This window comes from Pan paniscus, chromosome 10 (genome assembly GCF_029289425.2).
Source record: "Pan paniscus chromosome 10, NHGRI_mPanPan1-v2.0_pri, whole genome shotgun sequence".
In the NCBI taxonomy this organism is placed as follows: Eukaryota; Metazoa; Chordata; class Mammalia; order Primates; family Hominidae; genus Pan; species Pan paniscus.
Window position 1 is genome coordinate 10,576,439 of NC_073259.2, and position 25,020 is coordinate 10,601,458.

The window sequence follows — 25,020 nt, forward strand, 5'->3', positions numbered from 1 at the left end:
AATGGAATGAGACTTTTGCTGGGGAGAGCCTTTGTGAGGCAGTGTCCCAGAGAGAGTTTGGGGGAAATTCTCAATGGACTGAAGGCCCTTCATTTTTCTATCCTGTACTACTATGTAACAACTCCAGCTCTGACGTAGGAGTGCTTTGTAGGTATTGTTCATCAGTGTAGGTTGATTGTGTGAATATGATAAACCAAAGTGGTTTATATTTAGCAAAAATACCAAAATTCTTAACTAATATTGTAGACGTTCATCTCTATGAACTGTTTAAAATAATGACAAGGAGGGGTGGTGGTAGACATTTAAGTATATAACATAGCAGGGCTGGGCTACTGCTCAGAGAAAAGGAGGCTCAGAGTACTGGGAGGGAATGTTCCAGACACAGAAGTAGGGGGCAGGCCCCCACCCCCTGTCTCCCATGAGCTTCCAACAACTGACGGTTTGGGCTCCTGGCTGTCACCTCATAAATCAGAATACATCTAATTGAGAGATAAAAACCACCTCCCAGTGGCCTTCATTGTCCTCTTCCTGCTAAAAATTCTGTGGAGACCTCTCCTCCCCACCCACCCCCATACATACTCCACTGTCCACTCAGCTGACCACATGTCCCCAAGAGCTGCTGCAGCCTGACCAGTCCTCTTGGAGCCAGGAATCAGAAGAAAAGATGATTTGATTTCCTCCTTTCCTACCCTCCCTTTCTCTTTTTCTTGCAATTCTCCATATACATGGAGGAACATCTTTCTAAAGAAGCAAGTGCTTGCTTTTTGTCCTCGGTCCCTGAGTACTCTTTGGGCAAAATGTTTGTTACAAAGGAAATGGAGAGCTTTAATGGGGCTTTTGAAATTCAAACCCTCCCAAACAGAATTTAAGGTCGCCCAGTGTGAAAGCTTCAGCTGTTCTGTTAGACACTGGACAGGGATATGTGGTGGGAAGAGGAGGGAATAGAACACTGCGAAATAAAAGACCCTGGTTTCAGGAATCTTGTATTTTAGTGGGGGTAGGGCATACAAAGGTGTCTGAATAAAATTAGGGAAGTGTGACTTAAACCAGCCATGCATAACAGCCATTATAAAGCTAGAGACACATTCGCGAGGGAGGCAGTTCTGGATTCTCAGAACATCTGAGCTCAGAATCTACCTTTGTCCTCTTCCTGGCTGTGGGAGGGATGCTGGGCAGTTCACATCATTTTTTTTTAGTGCATTTTTCATGTATAGAATCAGGATAGGAGGTGCATTTGGCTCTAATAAATATACTTTGGTAGAATAATAACAAAGTCATTACAAACCCTTCTTGAAAAATATTTAATAATTTAGCAATGCAATGTTAAATAAAAAAGTAGGAAAATCTCTATTTTGAAAAGAATTATATATAAAACATAAACACGGAAATGTTCACTAGATGGTGAAATTATGGATGTTTTTTATTGTTTTCTATTTTCCTGTTTTCTGCAATGCCTATTTTTACTCATAAAAATTTAATATTATAATGTGATGAATCCAGGATTGTTATTTTTTTTTCTGATGATTATTGAAGTATTTATTTGATCTGCTAATCAGGTCTTCATTATTGACCTGCATACTTGACCCCACTGTTGACCTCTCATGCATTCAACACACAAATATTGGGGGTTTGCTCCTTCTAGGCACTGAGCTGGGTCTTGGGGGTCCAGACACAAAGACCAGACTTGATTTTCATTGTAAGGACCATGTAAATGCTTACAAAGTAAAGCCTTTAGCCACATCCACTGCTCTAGGGAAAGTAAAAAAGCCAGTCTGGTCAGAGGGTGGGGGTGAAAGGATTTTGTGCCAAAAAGCAAAAAAAAAAAAAAAAAAAAAAAAAAGAGTGAAAATGGGGCGGGTTGCTAATCTCCCTGAATCAAGTCTTCCTGTGGCAACCTCATTCTTGGGCTTGACATGAACTCCCAGAACATCTGAAGCACTGTGGCCAAGTGTAAGTCTAAAACCTCTTCTTAAAAACCAATGAAATGTTACACATTTTAAAACACCAAAAACAATGGCAACAAAAGCCAGAATTGACAAATGGGATCTCATTAAACTAAAGAGCTTCTGTACAGCAAAAAAAACCTACTATCAGAGTGAACAGGCAACCTGCAGAATGGGAGAAAATTTTTGCAATCTACTCATCTGACAAGGGCTAATATTCAGAATCTACAAAGAACCCAAACAAATTTACAAGAAAAAAACAAGCAACCCCATCAAAAACTGCGCAAAGGATATGAATATACACTTCTCAAAAGAAGACATTTATGCAGCCAACAGACACATGAAAAAATGCTCATCACCACTAGCCATCAGAGAAATGCAAATCAAAACAACTATGAGATACCATCTCACACCAGTTAGAATGGCGATCTTTAAAAGGTCAGGAAACAACAGATGCTGGAGAGGATGTGGAGAAATAGGAACATTTTACACTGTTGGTGGGACTGTAAACTAGTTCAACGATTGTGGAAGACAGTGTGGCGATTCCTCAGGGATCTAGAACTAGAAATACCGTTTGACCCAGCCATCCCATTACTGGGTATATACCCAAAGGAATATAAAACATGCTGCTATAAAGACACATGCACACGTATGTTTCTTGCGGCACTACTCACAATAGCAAAGACTTGGAATCAACCCAAATGTCCAACAATGATAGACTGGATTAAGAAAATGTGGCACATGTACACCATGGAATACTATGCAGCCATAAAAAATGATGACTTCATGTCCTTTGTGGGGACATGGATGAAGCTGGAAGCCATCATTCTCAGCAAACTATCGCAAGGACAAAAAACCAAACACCGCATGTTCTCACTCACAGGTGGGAATTGAACAACGAGAACACTTGGACACAGGAAGGGGAACATCACACAATGGGGCCTGTTGTGGGGGAGTGGGGGGAGGGATAGCATTAGGAGATATACCTAATGTAAATGACGAGTTAATGGGTGCAGCACACCAACATGGCACATGTATACATATGTAACAAACCTGCACGTTGTGCACATGTACCCTAGAACTTAAAGTATAATAAAAAAATATATAAAAAAAACCATTATGCACATCTAAGAACTAAATTTTGCACAGACCATGGACTCATTCCATGATAATAGGGAGGTTTCTTGGAGTAAGAATCTAAGGGATGTTAACGGAAAAAAAATTAATCAATGATATGTGTTAAAGCAAGATAAGGATGATTTTATTAAAGACCACTGTGAAAGGTATGCGGACCACTGCAAAGGGGTCTGGCTGTTGGGGAGAGAGATTGGGCTTAACTCTGAATATAGCACGGGCAACTGGAAATATATAGCCAAGGAACAGGGTGGGAGGTCAGTGGATGGAAAATTACTAAAAGGAACATCAGGGTACGGGGCATTCTGGCTAAACTGACCTCATGGACTCTTGCTGAAGATAGGCCAGGATGAACATACATCACCAGGGACATTTGAACTGAGTGCCCCCATCTTTTTCTAGGAAAAAGAATGAGTTATTATTATTTTTTATTATTTTCTCTTCTCTCTCCTTTCCATCTAGCCCTTTAGGAATGCAAATATAACCTTTCCCTTCCCCCTCACCAGACATTCCCTGCAGGGCAAGTTCTTCTAACTGTGTGCTCCAAGATAGATCTCTCTTCCAGAGCTGACAGTGGATTTGCAGGCCAAAGCACACCCTCCAGGGAACTGTCACCTCCAGCAGGTGGCCTGGAACTTCCACCCTCTGGGAATTGCCTCAAGACTTTCATCCACCGGAAGGGCATATCAAAAGCATGCCAGCTTGACCCCTTTTCCAACTTATTTCTGCCCAGGAAGGTATGACTCAAAGGTCTGGTAGATAAGACACCAAGCTTGCAGGAGGAACCCCTGCCCTTGCTCACTTTCCCCCTTACCTTGTAAAAGTGTCTGTTATCTGCTCCAGAGGTGAAGCAGCACATTTAAAGGCAAGAAGTTTTGTGCCCCTTCCCCAAGCTCACTTCGGAATAAATTCACTATTTTTGTACCAAGTCTTACTCTTGTTCATTGGATTCTGCATGTGGCAAGAAACTGACCTGTGTTTTGGTTACAACATAGTGGAGGACGAAGAACCTTATCAGAAGTGAAGGGTGATCAGGTATCAAGAATGGGAGATTATTTGCTAAAACTAGACCTAGGAGTACACAGATGGACCTAGGAGAAGGTTCGAAGCCTGATTAAAGTTTGGTTAAGCAGAGACTGTTTGTCAGGGGAGGCCAATAATAGTCTTCACATCTATAGCAACAGTACATTGATAGTACCGAGTGGTAGCTATCTTCGAACTACAGCTCTATCAAGTTTCAGATGACCTTAATATCTAATGACTCTTATTAGTCATTGAACAAAATGCACTCCATAAATGAAGAGACTTGTCAAGAATTAATATATTGACAGAGCTAGGGCTGGGACCTCGGCTTCTTGACTCCCTATCTGGGGCTCTGTGTCCTAATGGACTGGGTCAAGATGAAAATAATTTCTTCTTATAGGGCAGTTCGCACACCCTGGAACTGAATCCTATCTTGTAATGTAACTTATCCTACTAAAAAAAATTGATATTAGGCTTCTATATTCTGCTATCTACCGCCATCCTGTGTCTTCGCCTCCCCTCTTTCTTTTACAAATATAGTGCTTCTGTGGCAATCAAAGTTACCATTCAGTTCTCTGGTTGCAAAATATCAAGATGGGATCAGGATGAGAAGAGGGGAAAAGGGAGAAGATGCAGAGGAAAGAAAGGTAAAAATAGACTACTTTTAAAAGAAGAGGAAAAAAATGGTACTTATGCGTATTCAGATTCTCAAAGAGCCAAAAAGGAAACACAGGTGCGTCTTTCAGAGCTCCAGAATCAGATCTGAAGACAGCAGACTTCTAAAGACTGTCCAGCGGTCTCCATAATTGCCTACAGTCACGTTTCTGTAACTCGTTCCTCATTACTGGTACCTCCTGGTCCTTCTGCTCCACCATTTGCTGGTTTCTACAACTGACCCCAAGGTCACTGATGATGTTTATGACTTTCTCCTCCACTCTATTGTGAATTCGGATGCCTTTTAGCCCTGCCTCAGATAGCAAGGATTCTTAGCTTAGTGCAGAAACACATTTCCTACATGTTCCCTAAAAAAAAATCACTGTTACACTTCAATTAGACACCTAAATGTCTATGACTAGTACCTCAGTATACACTATACAGCCTCTTTCTTTGAAGAGCCTTTGCAGGGATTGAATGTGGCACAAAATAGATGAAACAGTTATAAAAAAATTATGTTTTTATATTAGAGTTGAGAACCTTGCAGCTTGTGAATATGTGAACTCGCTGTAAGGGGCTCGTCTAGGTTTTTCAACAATTGCTGTGGCGGCTTTGTAATGTGTCAAGTGGGCCAGGCTGAAATATGTTTCCCAGAATTCTTTTCCCTGCAAGTTCCCAGTTAGAGTGGGGAATAAGAGACATTTTTGCTTGAAATTTGAAGGACAAAAGTGAAGTGGCAGCCGTGTTACTTTTCACTGTCAGAAGGTGGGGCAGGTGCTTCTGCAGCTCAGGCACATTGTCACTGATCTGTGACTCATGCCCTTGGGGTGGCGGCAGGTGGGCCTGCACATGTTCTGCTTTTCTCTGAATCCTTCACCAGCTTCTCTGATTCCTGGACCAGGTATGTGTTTTAGCTCCATGACAGAGGGAGCCACCTTCCCCTTTAGGACAAGCACGTCATCAGGGTTGGAGGCAGTGAGGACAGAGATACGGGCTCCATTCTGCCCTGAGGGGCCCAGCTTGTCTTTGCCTTCTCCCACATTACATCCACTTTCCCTTCTTTTTTTTTTAATTTACAAAAAGTAGGCTACGTTTATTAGAGTCACACACAGTTGACTGTCTCAGTGTGACTCAAGACCACGAAAAACCCATTTCTCCTTCACTTCTGAGTCCTGGGGTTAAGACCTAGACCAGCAGGCTTACTGCTTGGGCTCCATTCACAGGTTTACAAGTTTTTCACTGAGGGCAATCTGTGACTGTGTGAGGTTGGCCAGGTAGGTCACCATCAACAGGTTGTTGATGTTACCGTTGAGCATGATCTCGAAGTCATCAGGAACTATTTTGGGTACTTGGTTAACCAGGTTCACCAGGAAGCGGCCAACCGACACCTTTCCAGACAGTACATCCTCTGCATATTGCAACACTGTGCTCAAGGCATCCCGGATGCGAGCGGATGCCCCTCCTACTTGCTGCAAGTCACCTGAGAGTCCAATCACTCTGTTGGGGCTAAGGCAGGTCTTCACGATCAGGTCAACTCCAATGCGTTCAGTGTCACAGTATACATATTTCACTGTCAGAGGTGTGAACATCACTCCCATGGTCCTCCCAGGCTTTCTTTCTCCACAAGATGGCCACACCGGTGGTACCAGCAAGTGCTCCTCCAGCCACGCCAGCCCCAGCCCCGGCAGCGGTCCCAGCCTCAGTTCCAGCACCAATGCCAGCACCGGCTGCGGCTCTGGTTCCCACTTTCCCTTCTTGATGCATTCCCTGGGGCCCTGGAGTTCCAGCATCTGACAGAAAGACAGTAGCCTTATAGAGACTCTCAACCAGCTCCCGGGATTGCATAGGGTCAAGTCCCTGTAACTGATTATTTACTACACATACCTCTTAGAGGTTCTGCGTTTCTGCTTGCACCCTGACCAATACAGCCTCCTTGCAATGTACACAAGCTTCACAGACTCACTGAAAACCTGGAGTAAGAAATGGGGACAAAGCCACTGCAGTTCAGCCCAGGCAACAAGAGTGAGACCTCATCTCTTAAGAAAAAAAAAAATGACCCAGACGTGGTGGCTCATGCCTGTAATCCCAGCATTTTGGAGGCCGAGGCGGGCTGATCACAAGGTCAGGAGATTGAGATCATCTTGGCTAACACGGTGAAACCTCGTCTGTACTAAAAATACAAAAAATTAGCTGGGTGTCGTGGCACACGCCTGTAGTCCCAGCTACTCGGGAAGCTGAGGCAAGAGAATCGCTTGAACCAGGGAGGGCAAGGTTGCAGTGAGCCAAGATCGCACCACCGCACTCCAGCCTGGGTGACTACTCCATCTCAAGAAAAAAAAAAAAAAAAAAAAAGGAAAGATGTCCTGAGGCAGTATGTGTACCTGCATGAAAACTGGAGTGGAGAGAGTAGCTGACAAAGGTTACATGGTCTTCCTGAGTTTTCCTACTCGGTAGATGGACAATGATAAGAATGATGGCAATGGAGCAAACCCTGACTGGGGCTTGTGGGGTCCCAGTTACTTTTCATGTATCATCAATCTGGGTGATAACCTGGCGGGCTAGATGCCATCTTCTCCTCTTTCAAATGAGAGACATGAGGCTCAGAGAAGTTATAGGACTTGCTCTAGGTAACACAGAGCATAAATAGTGTCATGGGATCCAAACCCAGATTTTTCTACTCCAAAGCTTGTGATCTTTCCCTCTGCCTCGCTGCATAGCCCCTACAGCTTCCTAACTCACAGGAAATTCCTGCGTCCTTTGGTTGGCTCTATTTATAGTCTTTCTAAAGAGGAATGTGTTGGGCCCTCTTCCTGGCATGAAATCTATCTTTAAAATTTCATTTATTAATAAACACATAGGGCCTGTTTTGTGCCAGACACTGGTCTGAGCAGTTTACAAATATTAACTAATTCAATCTTTACAGCAACTCTGTTATATTACTACTATTAATATAGTAGTAATAGGATTAGTGCCATTTTACAGAGAAGGAAGTGAAGGGACAGGGAAGCTAAGTGTTTTGCCCAAGGTCACACAGCCAGTAAGTTTTGCAGAGTCAGATTTCACACCCATCACCATGTATTGCTGCCCTTTCCTTCAGAGATTCGGACTTCTCATCCTAGCCTGTCTCCTCTTTCCTGTGAAAGCTGAGACGATGATGGGCTCAGGGGCTCAGAGTTCCCTCAAAGGAAGGCCCTGGGTGAGCCTGAATCTTTACAAATGTCCATAACGAGGTGAAAACTGGCATAGCCCAGCAGTGGCTTCTGGTGACTATCAGTTCTGTCTCAAAAAGAAAGTGCTTCTTTATTTCCAGTGTTTCTGAAGTGCTAATGGCCTCCACAAAGGCTCCTTCCTTTGAGATTGAAAACCAAACCTCTGATGTTCCACAGCTGAGTCTTGGTGGCCTTAACTTTCCTTTCTCTCAACAGCTTCCTTTTCATCTCACTCCTTCTGATCTCAACCAGGCTGCACAGATCTGACTCAGGCAGGAGCCAGGAGGCAGCAGGTGGAGCTGCCTTGGTTGGCTGAGGAGCCAATAGGCTGCTCCCCCGTCAGAAGTCACATAGACGATCAGGTCTGAAACTTCTGCCTCTTGAAGTCACTTAGGTTTGACAAGATGTAAGGCATTCCACCTTTTAGAGATTCTTGTGTATGAACAAGCAATGTCGTGGGAGCTCTTCGGGGCTCTCAGTTATTCATACCTTATCATTGGCTTTTCTCCAACTGTCCTTGAATAGTACTTGATGTAAGTAAGGCCAGGGTGAGAGAAGGGTATGGAGAGTTAGCAGGAGAACCCCAGTGAAAAACATCCTCTGCTGTACAGTCCTTCAGAGGAGATGCCCCAATAATGGCATAGCAGTGACCAGCAGCCACCAGGGCTCTACCGTTTACTACTCAAGAGACCTTCGACAATTCGTGTAACTGCATTAGTCAGTTTCCTTATCTATACACTAGAATTAACAATAACATCTACTCCTTAGGGCTGTTTTGAGGATGCAGCATTGTGGAGTATGTGAAAACTATAGTTCAAGGTTGGGCATATAACAACAGCTCAAGAAATGTTAACTATTACGATTACATAATAGGCCCCAGTTTAAATGCAGTTTATTTTACACAAACCCTATTGTAACCATGAACTCAATGTTGCATTTCCCATTTTATAGGTTAAAACATTAGACAGGATAAATTAGCTGCTCAAACCTTATAGGTAGTGGTCAGAGGTGTAGAGTGGGACTCAACCATTGTTTTCTGCCTGCCAATGTCATGCTCATTACATGGCCTAGAGAGGATGCTAGCAGCCAGGCCCTCCTCACCTCAGCCCAAAGACAGACAGACAGACAGACAGACACACACACACACACACACACATTGCAATTTTGCCTTATTCCTGGGCTCTAGGAAAGCAGCCTTCACCACTTGGTAACTGGTTTTCAATGTTATCCAGTTTAGTAGAGTAATACCAGGGAGCTGAGAGTCACCAGGCCCTTCACAAAGTCAGCCATGGGGGCGTTTGCCAGTCATTTCTTTGTCGGCAAAGACAAAAGCTTTGAAGCTCCATCGAAAAATGCAATGGGTGGTGGCCAAGCCTCAGCTGAGAGTGTGAGAGTCCTTATTACGATCCTCAATATCATATTCCCACAATTGGCATCAGTCCGCTACAAATAAGGAAGTTATTTCCCAAGATAGTAAAAAAAAAAAAAGAAAGAAAGAAAAAAGAAAAAAGAGAATAATGGTTAGATTCATCCTGAGAGAAGGACTGTGTGGTAGATAGAGCTCCCTCTCCCCTCTCCCCTCTCCCCTCTCCCCTCTCCCCTCCCCCCTCCCCCCTCTCCCCTCTCCCCTCCCCCCTCCCCCCTCTCCCCTCTCCCCTCTCCCCTCTCCCCTCTTTCCACGGTCTCCCTCTGATGCCGAGCCGAAGCTGGACGGTACTGCTGCCATCTCAGCTCACTGCAACCTCCCTGCCCGATTCTCCTGCCTCAGCCTGCCGAGTGCCTGCGATTGCAGGCGTGCGCCGCCACGCCTGACTGGTTTTCGTATTTTTTTGGTGGAGACGGGGTTTCGATGCGTCGGCTGGGCTGATCTCCGGCTCCTAACCGCGAGTGATCCGCCAGCCTCGGCCTCCCGAGGTGCCGGGATTGCAGACGGAGTCTCGTTAACTCAGTGCTCAATGGCGCCCAGGCTGGAGTGCAGTGGCGTGATCTCGGCTCGCTACAACCACCTCCCAGCCGCCTGCCTTGGCCTCCCTAAGTGCCGAGATTGCAGCCTCTGCCTGGCAGCCACCCCGTCTGGGAAGTGAGGAGCGTCTCCGCCTGACCGCCCATCGTCTGGGATGTGAGGAGCCCCTCTGCCTGGCTGCCCAGTCTGGAAAGTGAGGAGCGTCTCTGCCCGGCCGCCATCCCATCTAGGAAGTGAGGAGCGCCTCTTCCCGGCCGCCATCACATCTGGGAAGTGAGGAGCGTCTCTGCCCGGCCGCCATCACATCTGGGAAGTGAGGAGCGCCTCTTCCCGGCCACCATCACATCTGGGAAGTGAGGAGCGTCTCTGCCCGGCCGCCCATCGTCTGAGATGTGGGGAGCACCTCTGCCCTGCCGCCCCGTCCGGGATGTGAGGAGTGTCTCTGCCCGGCCGCCCTGTCTGAGAAGTGAGGAGACCCTCTGCCTGGCAACCGCCCCGTCTGAGAAGTGAGGAGCCCCTCCGCCCGGCAGCCACCCCGTCTGAGAAGTGAGGAGCGTCCTCCCTCCTCGTCCGGGAGGGAGGTGGGGGGGTCAGCCCCCCGCCCGGCCAGCCGCCCCGTCCGGGAGGTGAGGGGCGCCTCTGCCCGGCCGCCCCTACCGGGAAGTGAGGAGCCCCTCTGCCCGGCCAGCCGCCTCGTCCGGGAGGGAGGTGGGGGGGTCAGCCCCCCGCCCGGCCAGCCGCCCCGTCCGGGAGGGAGGTGGGGGGATCAGCCCCCCCGCCCGGCCAGCCGCCCTGTCTGGGAGGTGAGGGGCGCCTCTGCCCAGCCGCCCCTACTGGGAAGTGAGGAGCCCCTCTGCCCGGCCAGCCGCCCTGTCCGGGAGGGAGGTGGGGGGGGTCAGCCCCCCGCCCGGCCAGCTGCCCCGTCCGGGAGGTGAGGGGCGCTTCTGCCCGGCCGCCCCTACTGGGAAGTGAGGAGCTCCTCTGCCCGGCCACCACCCCATCTGGGAGGTGTACTCAACAGCTCATTGAGAACGGGCCATGAAGACAATGGCGGTTTTGTGGAATAGAAAGGGGGGAAAGGTGGGGAAAAGATTGAGAAATCGGATGGTTGCTGTGTCTGTGTAGAAAGAGGTAGACATGGGAGACTTTTCATTTTGTTCTGTACTAAGAAAAATTCTTCTGCCTTGGGATCCTGTTGATCTGCGACCTTACCCCCAACCCTGTGCTCTCTGAAACATGTGCTGTATCCACTCAGGGTTGAATGGATTAAGGGCGGTGCAAGATGTGCTTTGTTAAACAGATGCTTGAAGGCAGCATGTTCGTTAAGAGTCATCACCACTCCCTAATCTCAAGTACCCAGGGACACAAACACTGCGGAAGGCCGCAGGATCCTCTGCCTAGGAAAACCAGAGAACTTTGTTCACTTGTTTATCTGCTGACCTTCCCTCCACTATTGTCCTGTGACCCTGCCAAATCCCCCTCTGCGAGAAACACCCAAGAATGATCAATAAAAAAAAAAAAAAAAAGAAAAAAGAAAAGAAGGAGGGTGGGAGGGTGGGGATTTCAGCATTGGGCTGGGGAGGGGCTAGGAAGACGGCAGACATTAAAATAGCAGCAAATGAATACCGTGTGCTTTCAGACACGCCGCAAGATTGGTAATTCTGCTGAGATAATTGCCCTTCCCCAGATTACTGTCTTTATCAGGGAAAGAAATGATTGCTATGTGTGAGAAATCACACTGTCTCTTGCTCCATGAGAAGTGGCAGTGATTAATGAGAGACCAGGCTTCCAATTCGCAAATATTCCATGCATGCACTGGACTTCAGGAGTAGAAAGACAGCTTTCGGAGAATAAGCAAACACGATAAACTCTTCCTCCACAGACCTGGAGACTGAGGCACCTCGTGGTATGACTCAGTCTTTAGTATCACCTTTCATCTTCCTGGAAGTCCGGGTCTAAATTTTTATGACTTGATGCTATTGGCTGCTTGGGGTCTTTTTCTCTGCATCAGAGAGTTTGCCTGCTGGTGAGACCACTGGACCCCACAGATCTGGGTTTTAAGCCAGGGTCTTAGGTTGTTCAGCCTCTGTTCTTCCTCGAGAGCAAATCTCCAAATGTTTGCTGACAGTAAAATGTAATGATTTGACTAGCTGATCTCTTAGGTCTCTTGCGTCTCTGGAAGCCTCATCCTATGAGTCTCCCAGCATACTTTGGAGGGACAAAAAACAGTGTGGTAGCAGAATAATGGTCCTCCAAAGATGTCCACATCCTGATCCCTGGAACATGTGGACATGTTACCACATGGCAGAAGGGATTTGGCAGATGTAATTAAAATAAGGATCTTAAAATGGAAATTATCTTGAATTATATAGATGGAACCAATGTAATCACAAGGGTTCTTAAAAGCTAGAAGAGGGAGGCTGGAGAGCCAGAGAAGGAGAGGTGACAAAGGAAGCAGAGGTCAGAGTGATGCAGTTGCTGGCTTTGATGATGGAGGAGGGGGCCATGAGCCAAGGAATATGGGTGACCTCTAGAAGCTGGAAAAGGCAAAGACACAAATTCTCCCCTGAAGTCTCCCAAAGGAACCAGCCCTGCTGACACCTTGACTTTAGCCCAGAGAGACCTGTTTGGGACTTACGACCTCTAGAATTGCAAGATAAAAATTTTGTGTTGTTTTAAGCTACTAAGTTTGTGGCAGTTTGTTACAGCAGCAATTGGAAAACTGATATTACCAGGAAGGCCTGGACCAGATGATGAGGGTCTCTTACTGTGACACCAACTACTTAGGGTATCTGCCATGCTGAGGCTAAGACCCAAGGAAACAGTTTGCCTCACTTTCCACTAAGCTAGAAGATCATGGCCACATCATTGGGTGAACAAAGATAGAGGCCACTAACTACCCCAGTGGTCACTGTAGACAATTAATGCAGATAATTTGGGGACTATGCATGTACTTGTCAGCTGTTAAATTTCACAGATTAACTAGCATTAACAATACCAAGTATAATAATTGAGTACATATATTCCACCAGAGCTTTAATACTTAGAGCAACTGCAAGAGGTGGGTACTAGTAGTGTCTAATTTACAGATAGAGAAACTGAGTCGTAGAGATGCTGAGTGTCACATGAGTAAGGCATATTGCTGGAACTCTGGCTAGGTCTACCCCAGTCCAGATCCCAAGCTCTTATCTAAGAGAATTTTTCTCCCAGCCCCAGAACTCCTTATGCACCATGGCACCCAGTAAAAGAATCAGCCCTGTAGGGCAGTGTTCTAAAACTTTGACAGGCATCAAAATCACCCAGAGAACTTGTGGAAACAAATTCCTGGGCCCAGTCTCCAGATGTTCTAATTCAATAGGTCTGGGGATGGGATTAGGAAGTTGCATTTCTGATACATTTATAGGTGACCTTGATACTGCTGGTCCACGGACTGCATTTTGAGTAGCAGGCCTCTGGAAGCCATTCCATCCCAGCCCCCAGGTCCGGTTACATCCAAACCGTGGTGAAGCCTTAATCCCATTCCGTGACTAAACCAACTTTTTGCCAAATCGAAATAAAGAGAACTTATTTTGATAGGACATTGGGAAAAATGGGTGCAAAGGCTCATATTACGCACATCTTTGTCTACCTGAACTGCGGGAATTGTGTCGCAACCACTTGATTTTTCCCGCCTTAGAAGGGATGTTGCTTACATAATAATAAAATTGTCTTACATTTGCTTAGCACTTTTAAAATAAAGTACTTTAAAACTATGTCTTGATACATAAGTTAAATTCATAAACATATCTTTATACAATGTGGACAATAATCTAGCCAGAAAAGACATATATTCAGTTGAATATACTTTATATTCAAAAGTAGTTAATGAATGCCTTCCTTGGTCTGGGCACCTAAGCAGAGAGTTAGAAAATAAGAGTTGCAGTTGTTCTTGAGGACACAGAAAACAATTCAAACAATGTCTAGCCCTAAACTACAAATGAAGCCATTGGTTCATAATTTCACAGTTAGGTTTTCATGTTATGGGAGTAGAAACCTTTGAGATGTCTGAGGGAGGAAAAGATGGACAAGAGAAAAAGAGAGTCTGAGAGAGGGTGACAATGCACCTGTAACCCACCAGCCTGCCCGTGGAGGAGGGAAGGGAAGGAAAGGAGAGAGAGAAGAGCAGCACTCACAGGGCAAGCTGTCCCTTGAACCCCCAGCCCCTGTGTGTTTAGGTTGCTTTATTTTCTATGTCTGGTCTTTGAAAATGCACTGGATTTAATGAATCCATTAATGAATTTATTCCTGGATTATACCTAGAGAGGGAGAGAGGAAAAGAAGAAATCAAGCTCCAGATGGGAGCCTTGATTTGTGTGAATGGGCTCTCATATTAATCTTTCTAAACAGGAAATCCTAGTAGCCCTTGGAGGTCTCTGTCAGGATCTGGGTCAGTTTAAGCATAATCTCCTGCTGTCCCCCAACCCTCCGCCTCCTTCCTGCCCCCCCCTCCTGCTTCCATCTCTTAACAGGCAAGTGACCAGCCACCTGCCCCCAGCACAGGCATGCATGTTTTGTTTTTGTGTTTTGTTTTACTCCATCTTTGTCACTCCCGTCAAACAGGAAAGGAAGGTCACTTCCAGGGCTTCCTTCCCAAGGTGTTGGATTAAGGGGCCAGTGAGAAGGGAAGGGGAGGGAAGGGAAGAACAGCTGCCCCCTTCATTAAAGTGTTTTTGTTTTTTTGGGTTTTTTTTTTTCTGCAGATCTATGAGGCAAATGCATCCAGGATAGAGAATTAGGTGAGAGACAGCTTCACTCTTTTGCTGATTAATACACTGAATAATACCAATTATTGCTTGACAATTCATCTTTGCCATGCATTATGGAATAGTGATGTACCATGGAATTACAGACTCTGTGATATTTGGCAGTAAGACCCAGTCTACCAAGGACCTGTTAATCAAGTTCTTATTTATTTATGTATGTATTTATTTATTTTTAAAGAAAGGTGCCTTAGTATGGTTTATTCTGACCAAGCTGTCTTCTCTTTGGCTCTTGCTGGTCCAGCCTAAGAAGTCCTGAGCCCTTGTTTCCCACTTCCAATGCCTCCATGTTGAGACCTGAGGTGACTATAGCTCTGTTTATTATATGAGTAACACATAGATGCTTCCTGTATCTATGAACCCCCTGCACCACAAAGGAGGAAAATCAATGTCTGACAGAAAGACTAGTGGCATAATTTTTGCCTCCCTCTGTCCCTTTAAATGCTTTAGATGATGAAAGATGCTGGCCAAGGAATGGTGGGGAGGTTGGAGAAAACAAGTTTTCTCTAATCTGGGGCTGACAGCCTCCCTTGTGGAGAAGATACAATGCTGGTTTTGCTCAATTTTCTTTTTTAATGGAGGGAAAACTTGGGGAAGTCAGACACAGGTGTAATGGGGGTAAGTTGGAATAACTGGTTTACCAGAGGAATAAAAAAGAAGCTGGAAAAGCAGCTCCGAGCGCACTTCTCTTACTCAAGCTCTCTGGGCCGTGCCTGGGTTTGCTGGTGGAGCCCTGCCAGAGCTGGCTAGGGATGCTTTACAGATGTGGTCCTTTCAGCAGCAACCTCTCTTCCTCTTGAAAGAAAGGAGCAGAGGGATCCTGAGCCCCGAGACTTGGACAGACAGACTGGCTAGTATCTTTACCTGGCTGGCAGGGTGTGTCAGACAAGGCCACTGCTAGGATCCTGTCCTCACATTGGGCTTCCTGCATCTATGAACTCCCTGCACCACAGAGGAGTAAAATCAATGTCTGACAGAAAGACTAGTGGCATATTTTCTGCCTCCCTCCGTCCCTTTAAATGCTGTCCAATGGGGAAAGATTTTCCCTGAACTAGATGAAAATCCAGCAGGTCTCCTTGTTTTGTGTTACTCACATAATAAACAGAGCTATAGTCACCTCAGGTCTCAAACACAAGAAATTAAACTATACAGTCCAAAATATGAAATTGTTGCTTTTCGCCCACAAAGTTGAAGTGGTCTGTGATAATGCTGTGGTATATAACCCGAACAAATGGTTATAAGTCTTCAGATGGTTAGGTCCCATCTCTACAACCACTTTGCATACTTAGCTAATCTCAGAAACCACCTTTCAGTTCCTATCCCCAGGTTTCCCCTCCCTCGCTGTTCCAACAGCTGAATTTCCTTCCCCTAGTTCAATTGCGTTCAGTACATATTTAGTGAAATGCATAATATGGACGTGGCACCATGTTTGGTGTTGCAAAGAAAATCAAAGATCAATAAAAAATGTTCCTTGAGTTCAAAATATCTCTCTCTCTCTGTTAGCTCTCTCCCTCTCTCTCATCTACCTACCTATCATTTATAAATAGATAAATAGGTAACTAGAGAGTAGCTAGCTAGAAAGGTAGGTAGGTAAATAGATAGATAGATTGATGGATAGATAGATATAGTGTGGTAGATACCATTCGCAGATGCGATAGCTAGATAGCTAGATACATACATGCATACATACATAGAGATAAAAATCTATTCTTATGGGAATGTGATCTCTAGACAGGTGCATCAGTATCACCTGGGCGCTGTGTGAAATGCACGCTAAGCCCTACCCTGGTTCAGAGTCTGCATGTTAACAAGATCCTCAGGCAATGGTGCACATTAAGCACTGCTATAAAAGAGTTAACCTCGTAGGATTAGATAGTAAAGAAGGCAGCTTTCAGTTATATAATGTGTGCTCTGGGAAGAAGACAGAGATCAAGTTAGGAGTGTAAGAGGTTTACTGGGAGATAACAAAGAAAGTTAAAAGTGATAGGAAGAAGAATTCATTAGGGAAAGCATTCAGATTATGATGCTGATCTGGCACTTGTGAAAGGAAGGAGGGGAGGCAGAGGGGTTGGACAGAGTCTCAGAGTGCAATGTAGATCTTTCAAAGTCTTGGCCAATCTGCTGGGGAAATGCAGAGCAAAGATTGCCGTTAGTGGAAATCTGCACTGAGTAGAAATGGCCAGGTCTTTGTAACCCTGCTGTGCTCAGAGGGCTACCCCAAAGGAGTGTGGCCCCTGCACTAAAGCTGAGGCAGTGCCAACAGCTGGAGCCTGTCAGTTCACTGCACTCTGGCAGTTGAAAAGCAAATTCTTTCTTTAAGGGAGATTTGAGCAGTATACCTCCATGGCTACCACATGTGACATCTGAAGGTGATTTTGCCAGAAACCTATAAGAATTGGCAAATGCATGGGAAACAGATCTAAGGAAATACCACATTGAAGGAGGCCTGGGTTTCGTGCTTTTCCTGGACTGTTTATGTTGTACTCTCCTTCTTCAGGGAACAATCTCCCAGAAAGCCCCTGAAAGACAAGCTCCAGAGAATTCTTTCCTCTGGGGAGCCCGAGGAGAACCCAGGTGAACCAATATAGCATCCTTGTATTTGCAAGATGCATGAATCAGTAGACAAGACTGTCATGGGTCTCTGACCTCACTGTCTGCAAGCTCAGTAAGTCCCAGGCTCCCCAGGAAAAATACCTGATCCTGACTGGCAACCTCAGAGCCAGAGAAGAATGAAAGCCCACTGGAGATGAAGCAGGGATGGCACAGATATGGGGAAAGGGAATGCAAGGCCCTGTGGTTAACCAGTGATGCCTTCACATACTGATTTTCATATTCATACCCTTCCTCACTCATGCACGTCTGCAAAGACAGCCAACAATATGCACAGTCACACAGAATGAAAATACTTATGCACACCAAATTCACATCCACCTTCACATATAAACTCTTAAAAAGCCATATGCACACATACTTCTCAAACCTTGACCCAAGTTTGTGTGTCTATGTGCTGCTATTGCAACACACACTTGGGCACCCAGGACCAAGTTTCCAAATCACACCCTTTGGATAGAGACATTCATTGACAAGAGGTCCTAACTTCACGCATATAAATCTGAAACAATATGCAGAAACAAAAATAGACAATGAAAACAGACATTCAAAAACACAGCCACTTTATGATAATTTAAAACCAAGAAACTTCTGGAGACTGTGTCTGGCAGTTCCAGACACACACCTTGAAACAGATTTCTCTTGGTTACCAATGCCTGCTAAAACCCTGCAGGGGTCGAGACAGGGCAGGGGAAGATTTCCTAATGTCCCAACCTAGAAAGATTAATATGTTATATCAGCCATCATCCTGCCTCCTGCAGCAGGGAACTAAAGTTCTCAGGCCAGATGTTGGAGTGAGGGAGTGCTTGTATCAGGAAAAGGGATTATGCATTTCTATAGAGGAGTGAAATATAGGGGACAAGGGCCAAACTCTGATTGTTTGAGTTTGAGTTCCAGCATCATCAGTTTCTACCTGCATAAGCCTGGGTGAGTCTGTCCATCTCTCTGTGCCTCAGTTTCTTCATTTATAGAATGGTGATGATAATAGTACTTACAAAATAGGTTGCTGTAGGAATACACAGAGACAATATTTGTAAAGTGCTGAGAGTGGGCTGGTGCATAATGAGAGCCAAGTAAGTATTGGTTGTTATTATTCCATTCTTGGGAATGCTCCAGCCTTGGAGATTGGACAACCTCCCTGGCTCCCTCTCATAAGCCACCTCCACCCTCAGTCTCCTTCATGGACCTAGATGCAGTTGCTAGGTCCAAGATTCACCAGGCAGGATTAGCCCTCACCAGGATTGTAAAAATCGCTTCTCCCCTTCCCTGCTGTGGTTTTTGCAAATGGGATTCGTTGGAGCGGGTGGAGGGGTTCTGCTGGGTTGAGACCAGACAGCTCATCTCCTGACTAGGCTGCTTGCCTGGGCTGCCACCGGGTCTGTACTGGAAACAGGCTAGGGCATGGGAATCCTGCAGGGTTCCAACCCCCTTGTACATTTTTGTGGATCTGTAGGAAGACGGGAAGAGAGATGCTTCTCCATTGATACATGTATTTCAAGGTCCGTAACTACGTGGCCCCCCTCCCTTCTGTAATCCTTCCCAAAGAAATACCGTTATTTCTCCAAAATAAAAAGGACTGGTGTCTCCCGTCTCTGTCTCTCATACTCCGACTCAGCTCAAAGCCTCGTCCCTTTAGCCCAAGGCACTTCGTTCCTCCTGGAGTCCACTCGGTTTCCAGCGGGTTCCCAGGTGAACTGAAATCCAGAGCTATTCTCATCTGGTTGCCCTGGGAATTTCAGCGCTGTCGGTACAACCTGTTCCTCCATCCTCCCCACTCCTTCCCCCCCTCCGCTGGGCTGCACCCTTCTCAGCCCCTCCTTTCCCTTGCTAGGGGCCCCAGCTGCGCCCTCCGGGGAGACACTCGCTGCCACGAGACCCGGGAGGGGAAGCGGGAGGAGGGGGAGAGGAGGGGGAAGGCGGGGGAGGCGCCGAGGGTGGAGGCCAAGCGCGGCGCAGCCAGAGAGGGGCGGCTGAAGGTTGCATCTGCTGGAAGGAGGCTTTTCGGCTGCTTGGTAACGGGCTGCCAGAAGAGAGAGAGGCAGAGAGCAGGGCAGCGGCTTCTTGACGTCAGGGCCAAGCGAGGGGATCGCGCCAGCAACCCCAGCTCTCCCCAGAGAGGGGCCGGCCGACCGCTGGAGCGGAGCCTGACGCCAGGCGCCCGCGGAGCGTGAGTAGGGGGCGCGGGAGCCGGTCAGCTGGGGCGCAGCATGCCCTCTGCTCCCGCGCCATGGAGATCGCCCTGGTGCCCCTGGAGAACGGCGGTGCCATGACCGTCAGAGGAGGCGATGAGGCCCGGGCAGGCTGCGGCCAGGCCACAGGGGGAGAGCTCCAGTGTCCCCCGACGGCTGGGCTCAGCGATGGGCCCAAGGAGCCGGCGCCAAAGGGGCGCGGCGCGCAGAGAGACGCGGACTCGGGAGTGCGGCCCTTGCCTCCGCTGCCAAAGGAGCTGCCACGGCCTCGACGGCCGCCTCCCGAGGACGAGGAGGAAGAAGGCGATCCCGGCCTGGGCACGGAGGAGGACCAGGCTCTGGGCACGGCGTCCCTGCACCACCAGCGCGTCCACATCAACATCTCAGGGCTGCGCTTTGAGACGCAGCTGGGCACCCTGGCGCAGTTCCCCAACACACTCCTGGGGGACCCCGCCAAGCGCCTGCGCTACTTCGACCCCCTGAGGAACGAGTACTTCTTCGACCGCAACCGGCCCAGCTTCGACGGTATCCTCTACTACTATCAGTCCGGGGGCCGCCTGCGGAGGCCGGTCAACGTCTCCCTGGACGTGTTCGCGGACGAGATACGCTTCTACCAGCTGGGGGACGAGGCCATGGAGCGCTTCCGCGAGGATGAGGGCTTCATTAAAGAAGAGGAGAAGCCCCTGCCCCGCAACGAGTTCCAGCGCCAGGTGTGGCTTATCTTCGAGTATCCGGAGAGCTCTGGGTCCGCGCGGGCCATCGCCATCGTCTCGGTCTTGGTTATCCTCATCTCCATCATCACCTTCTGCTTGGAGACCCTGCCTGAGTTCAGGGATGAACGTGAGCTGCTCCGCCACCCTCCGGCGCCTCACCAGCCTCCCGCGCCCGCCCCTGGGGCCAACGGCAGCGGGGTCATGGCGCCGCCCTCTGGCCCTACGGTGGCACCGCTCCTGCCCAGGACCCTGGCCGACCCCTTCTTCATCGTGGAGACCACGTGCGTCATCTGGTTCACCTTCGAGCTGCTCGTGCGCTTCTTCGCCTGCCCCAGCAAGGCAGGGTTCTCCCGGAACATCATGAACATCATCGATGTGGTGGCCATCTTCCCCTACTTCATCACCCTGGGCACTGAACTGGCAGAGCAGCAGCCAGGGGGCGGAGGAGGCGGCCAGAATGGGCAGCAGGCCATGTCCCTGGCCATCCTCCGAGTCATCCGCCTGGTCCGGGTGTTCCGCATCTTCAAGCTCTCCCGCCACTCCAAGGGGCTGCAGATCCTGGGCAAGACCTTGCAGGCCTCCATGAGGGAGCTGGGGCTGCTCATCTTCTTCCTCTTCATCGGGGTCATCCTCTTCTCCAGTGCCGTCTACTTCGCAGAGGCTGACAACCAGGGCACCCATTTCTCTAGCATCCCTGACGCCTTCTGGTGGGCAGTGGTCACCATGACCACTGTGGGCTACGGGGACATGAGGCCCATCACTGTTGGGGGCAAGATCGTGGGCTCGCTGTGTGCCATCGCCGGGGTCCTCACCATTGCCCTGCCTGTGCCCGTCATCGTCTCCAACTTCAACTACTTCTACCACCGGGAAACGGATCACGAGGAGCCGGCAGTCCTTAAGGAAGAGCAGGGCACTCAGAGCCAGGGGCCGGGGCTGGACAGAGGAGGCCAGCGGAAGGTCAGCGGGAGCAGGGGATCCTTCTGCAAGGCTGGGGGGACCCTGGAGAATGCAGACAGTGCCCGAAGGGGCAGCTGCCCCCTAGAGAAGTGTAACGTCAAGGCCAAGAGCAACGTGGACTTGCGGAGGTCCCTTTATGCCCTCTGCCTGGACACCAGCCGGGAAACAGATTTGTGAAAGGAGATTCAGGCAGACTGGTGGCAGTGGAGTAGGGAATGGGAGGCTTGCTGAACATGGATATCTACATTATACCGCAGAGTATTTGAAGTCACACTGTAACCTCAGTCTACCCCTCTCCTTTCACTCCTTTCCTCCCTCCCTCGATCCCCCCATTTTCTCTATTCTTTCCATGACACCCAAGGGTCGCCTATTTTTAAAAAGTACCACATTCCATGACGCAGGAGCTGTGGAAATGGTGAGCGCTGTGAGATGGATGTATTTGTAGCCAGTCTCCTATACCCAGCAGAGGGATAACCCAAACAAAAATGACTCTAAATAGCCCAGATCCCAAGAGATTATGTAACTCCTCCATCCATGTGTTCCAAATTTGCTTTACATATGATTGTATTTGTGTATAGGGGAAAATATTATTTTTATGCCTGGTAAGTGGCTTTTTGTACTGTAGTTCAGATAGAGATATTTTGGGTATATTTTCAAGATACATGTTGTATTTATGGAAGAAAGAGTTGTCCTGATGTTTTTCTGTGTTACTTATATTAGAGTCAGAGATCTTGGTATGGGCTGTTCTGTTTCCTGTGTCTCCAAGCCTCTGTCTTTTCTGGGATGTGGTATTGGTGCTTTGTGTCTAGGGCAGAGAATGTTCTTGAAGAAAGGCAAATCTGACTTTTTCTGTGCGCCTTAAACAATTCTTGTAACTTTCTTCAAAAAAGCATTTTAATGATATTGGAGGAATACTTCTGATAATTTATTGTCTTTATTTTTATCCCAGGAAATAAAAGGTTACCTTGTTGAGGCAAGTGTTAGTTTTTCTGCAGCTGATACATTTTCTGAAATTTTTAAAAATAGTCTGTCACTGGCTGTTTCTGGTTTTGACATCAGAGCAAACGCATTGACTGGGATTAGAGGAAATCTGAAAAGCTCATGATTTGCTTGGCGACGTCTTTTCAGTGCACCCCTTGGTGCCTCATAGACAATGGTGGGTGAATTTTGTCCAGGCTGTTTATGGCATGGACGCCCCTGTGAGATGCTCTCTGAAGCAGTAGTATCAGCCCTTATGGTCAGCCTGGAGTAGGGAGGGCACTTAAAGGAAAAAGGGGATCAGACCCCTGCCAGTCTTGTTGGGTCTCCCGGCACTGGCTTTCATTCCTTTGTTTGCAGGTTTTCAGCCCTCCTCAGGGTGGCTCTCAGCCGCTCTGAGAAAAGCAAGCCTGATTCTCACAGACATGAAGCAGTCCTGGCAGCCCCAGTGTGCGAGTCACAGAGGGACCTGCACCAGTTGTTCACTGCCCTCTTGGCATGGCAGAGGAGCACGTAATGTCTTTATGGCAACAGCAACAGTGAGAGGCCAAATGGAAGGATTTGCTTGTTCACATTAAGAGCTGTTTTCTGCAGATTGTGGCCTTGCCCCCAAGTAATCCCTAAACTCAGAACAAATCTCCTTGTTCCCTTGTCACTGGAAGGCTGCGGCAAAACATTGCAGTTGGCATAACACTAGCTAGCATTTCTCTCTGGGATTAGCTATCTGCTGATAGGAATCCGGAGCCCCACGGATTCCTGCTGTTGCTTTTTCTGCTGAATGATCCAAAGCTGGGGCTGTTTTACATCCTCACCAAGGTGGGCTGGTGGGCTGGAATCACACCTCCCCCAGGACAACAGTGGGCTTCACGGCTAGTTCTCAGGGTGTGGCCAGGTCTCCCTGTGGGTGAGAGGAGATCTATAAGTCAATGCCTGGGAATCGTGGGTTTAAATAAAATGGCCAGCACGGTAAGGAAAGCCGGGGTCTGCGAGTGCCCAAAGTCATTTCTAGCCAGAAGCTTTTAACACCAAATCTGAGGAGGAAACAGAAGGATTGTGCAGACAGGGCTCTGTTGATTTTCATTGCATGCTAAGGCAAAGGAAGAAGAACAGAGACACTTTATTTATTTATAATTTACAATCTGCCTAAAAGCAGGGCATCTTGCCAGAGCTCAACTGTACACGGTCTCACCTCCAAGCCCTCTCTGCCTTTAAAGCTAATGTTTGCAGTTTAGCACACACCTAGTGACTGGGACGTGGAAATCACCCCTAGGGCTCCAGCTTTCCTTAAAAACAAGCGATGTCACCACCTTTGACCTGAAGGTTTATTCCTTTAGGCTCAAGCAAATACCGAGAGAGAAGCCCTCCAGGCTTCCATGTCCAGGCTTCCATGTGTCCAGGTGCCTGACAAGATGTTGGTTCAATTAGAACGGACTGCATCTTTAAAATGTCCGGTAAACGGGCATAATCTTATAGAAATCCTCAAGGATAGAGAGGAGGGAGTGAGAGAGTGAGGCTCCCTGTAATTTTTTTTGGGGGGGAGGATATTGTGAAGCGGGTTTCCAAAAGGGACCAGAGTGATTCCAGAGGGAACCCTGGAGTCCAGCATCTCAGTTCCCTGTTGTAGCCTTCAGTCCTGGGGACCAGTGATGTGTGAGATCTGTCCTGGAGCGCTGGTTGGGGGGGCACCCACTAGGCAGTTCAGAGTATTTCCGTCTCGCCATATTCTCCGTGCACCTGTTTCTGTGATTCTGGAAACAGGCTCCACTATTGCACTCCAGCCAACCTGCTTTGCCTTTTGATGTAATTAGCAGGGAAGGGCTCTGAGAGTCAAGACTCTTCCCGAGGCTACCTGAGGTCAAGAGCCCTTTCCTGTCCCCTCCCACCCTCCCCAGCTTCTCTGCTGTTATTGATTTCCATAGCCTTTACCTTCCTGAGGAGATTAAATCAAGGAGCCTCTGCCAAGCCTTTTATCCAGATGTTTCTTCTTGGTTCCCATGGGAGGAAACCACTCCTGAGTTTATAATCTACCAGCTTTGGCAACCAAGGCCCAGAAAGCAGGTTGCAGTTGGGTATAAGGACAACAAAACATCTGGCTCCTTCTTTTTTACTGCCTACTTTTTTTCTTCTCCTGCCTAAATGCTTGCTAAACCTTAGATAATTACAGGTTCAGGAAAAAAAAAAAAAAAAATTCACATGCTTTAAAAGTCTCAGTTCCTCATCTTGCCCTGCTGGGGACGTCCCCTAGGTGAGAGAATGAAACAGACAAGGAGCCCTGGCGGAGTTTTTCCAGAGAGTTGGGATTTGTGTTATTTTCGCGTGAATGATGAAAGCACTCCCAGGCTTAGCATGACACAGAGTGATTCTCTTGGTGCAGGGACACCTTTCTTCAAGTCCTCTCCAGAAGTGGCAGATTTGTGCACAGTGGATATTGACCCTGGGTGAGGAACAAGCATTCTTCTCTTGTTTGACCTCAGTGGCACAGATCTACTTAGCAGCTACTCTGGGCCCAGCACTCTCCCGCGTGTGGAAGGACTTACTGGGAAAAATCTTAGGATGTGATTCCTTCCTTCATATAGCTGAAGTCTCACAGGTATAAAGCAAAAGCAAGTCATGCAAGATAATGTGTGTCCATGTACCTTGTAGGGGGTTCCAAAATGGAGCTATGTGGAACAGAAGTGGGAGTGAGAGAATCAGTGAGGATGAGTGTAGAAGAGAAAAGCTGCTGCAGGCCTTGCAGTGAGGCTGGGAAGAAAGGAGGGCATGCCGGATGAGGACAGGGAGGGCAGTGGCTCTGAGGAGAATCGCTGCTGTGTCCCCATCACTGTCTTCTGGGATAGAGTCCAGAGTT

General features: G+C 47.8%; 2 protein-coding genes across 2 annotated transcripts; one reads left to right on the plus strand and one right to left on the minus strand.

The window, feature by feature from the left end:
- Positions 1-5,420: 5,420 nt before the first annotated feature.
- LOC100985239 (eukaryotic translation initiation factor 3 subunit F-like) lies at positions 5,421-7,628 on the minus strand. The gene has a single exon (XM_034934993.3). It carries the CDS (start codon positions 6,542-6,544, stop codon positions 5,972-5,974), a length of 573 nt encoding a protein of 190 aa, XP_034790884.1. The 5' UTR covers positions 6,545-7,628; the 3' UTR covers positions 5,421-5,971.
- An 11,647-nt stretch (positions 7,629-19,275) lies between these two features.
- KCNA5 (potassium voltage-gated channel subfamily A member 5) lies at positions 19,276-22,164 on the plus strand. Its single transcript, XM_003846207.5, has one exon. It carries the CDS (start codon positions 19,563-19,565, stop codon positions 21,369-21,371), a length of 1,809 nt encoding a protein of 602 aa, XP_003846255.3. The 5' UTR covers positions 19,276-19,562; the 3' UTR covers positions 21,372-22,164.
- The last annotated feature ends 2,856 nt before the right edge of the window (positions 22,165-25,020 follow it).

Excerpts from the sequence above, each read along its gene's own strand:
- KCNA5 (XM_003846207.5), top strand. The coding sequence starts at position 19,563 with ATGGAGATCGCCCTGGTGCCCCTGGAGAACGGCGGTGCCATGACCGTC.
- LOC100985239 (XM_034934993.3), bottom strand. The coding sequence starts at position 6,544 with ATGCTGGAACTCCAGGGCCCCAGGGAATGCATCAAGAAGGGAAAGTGG.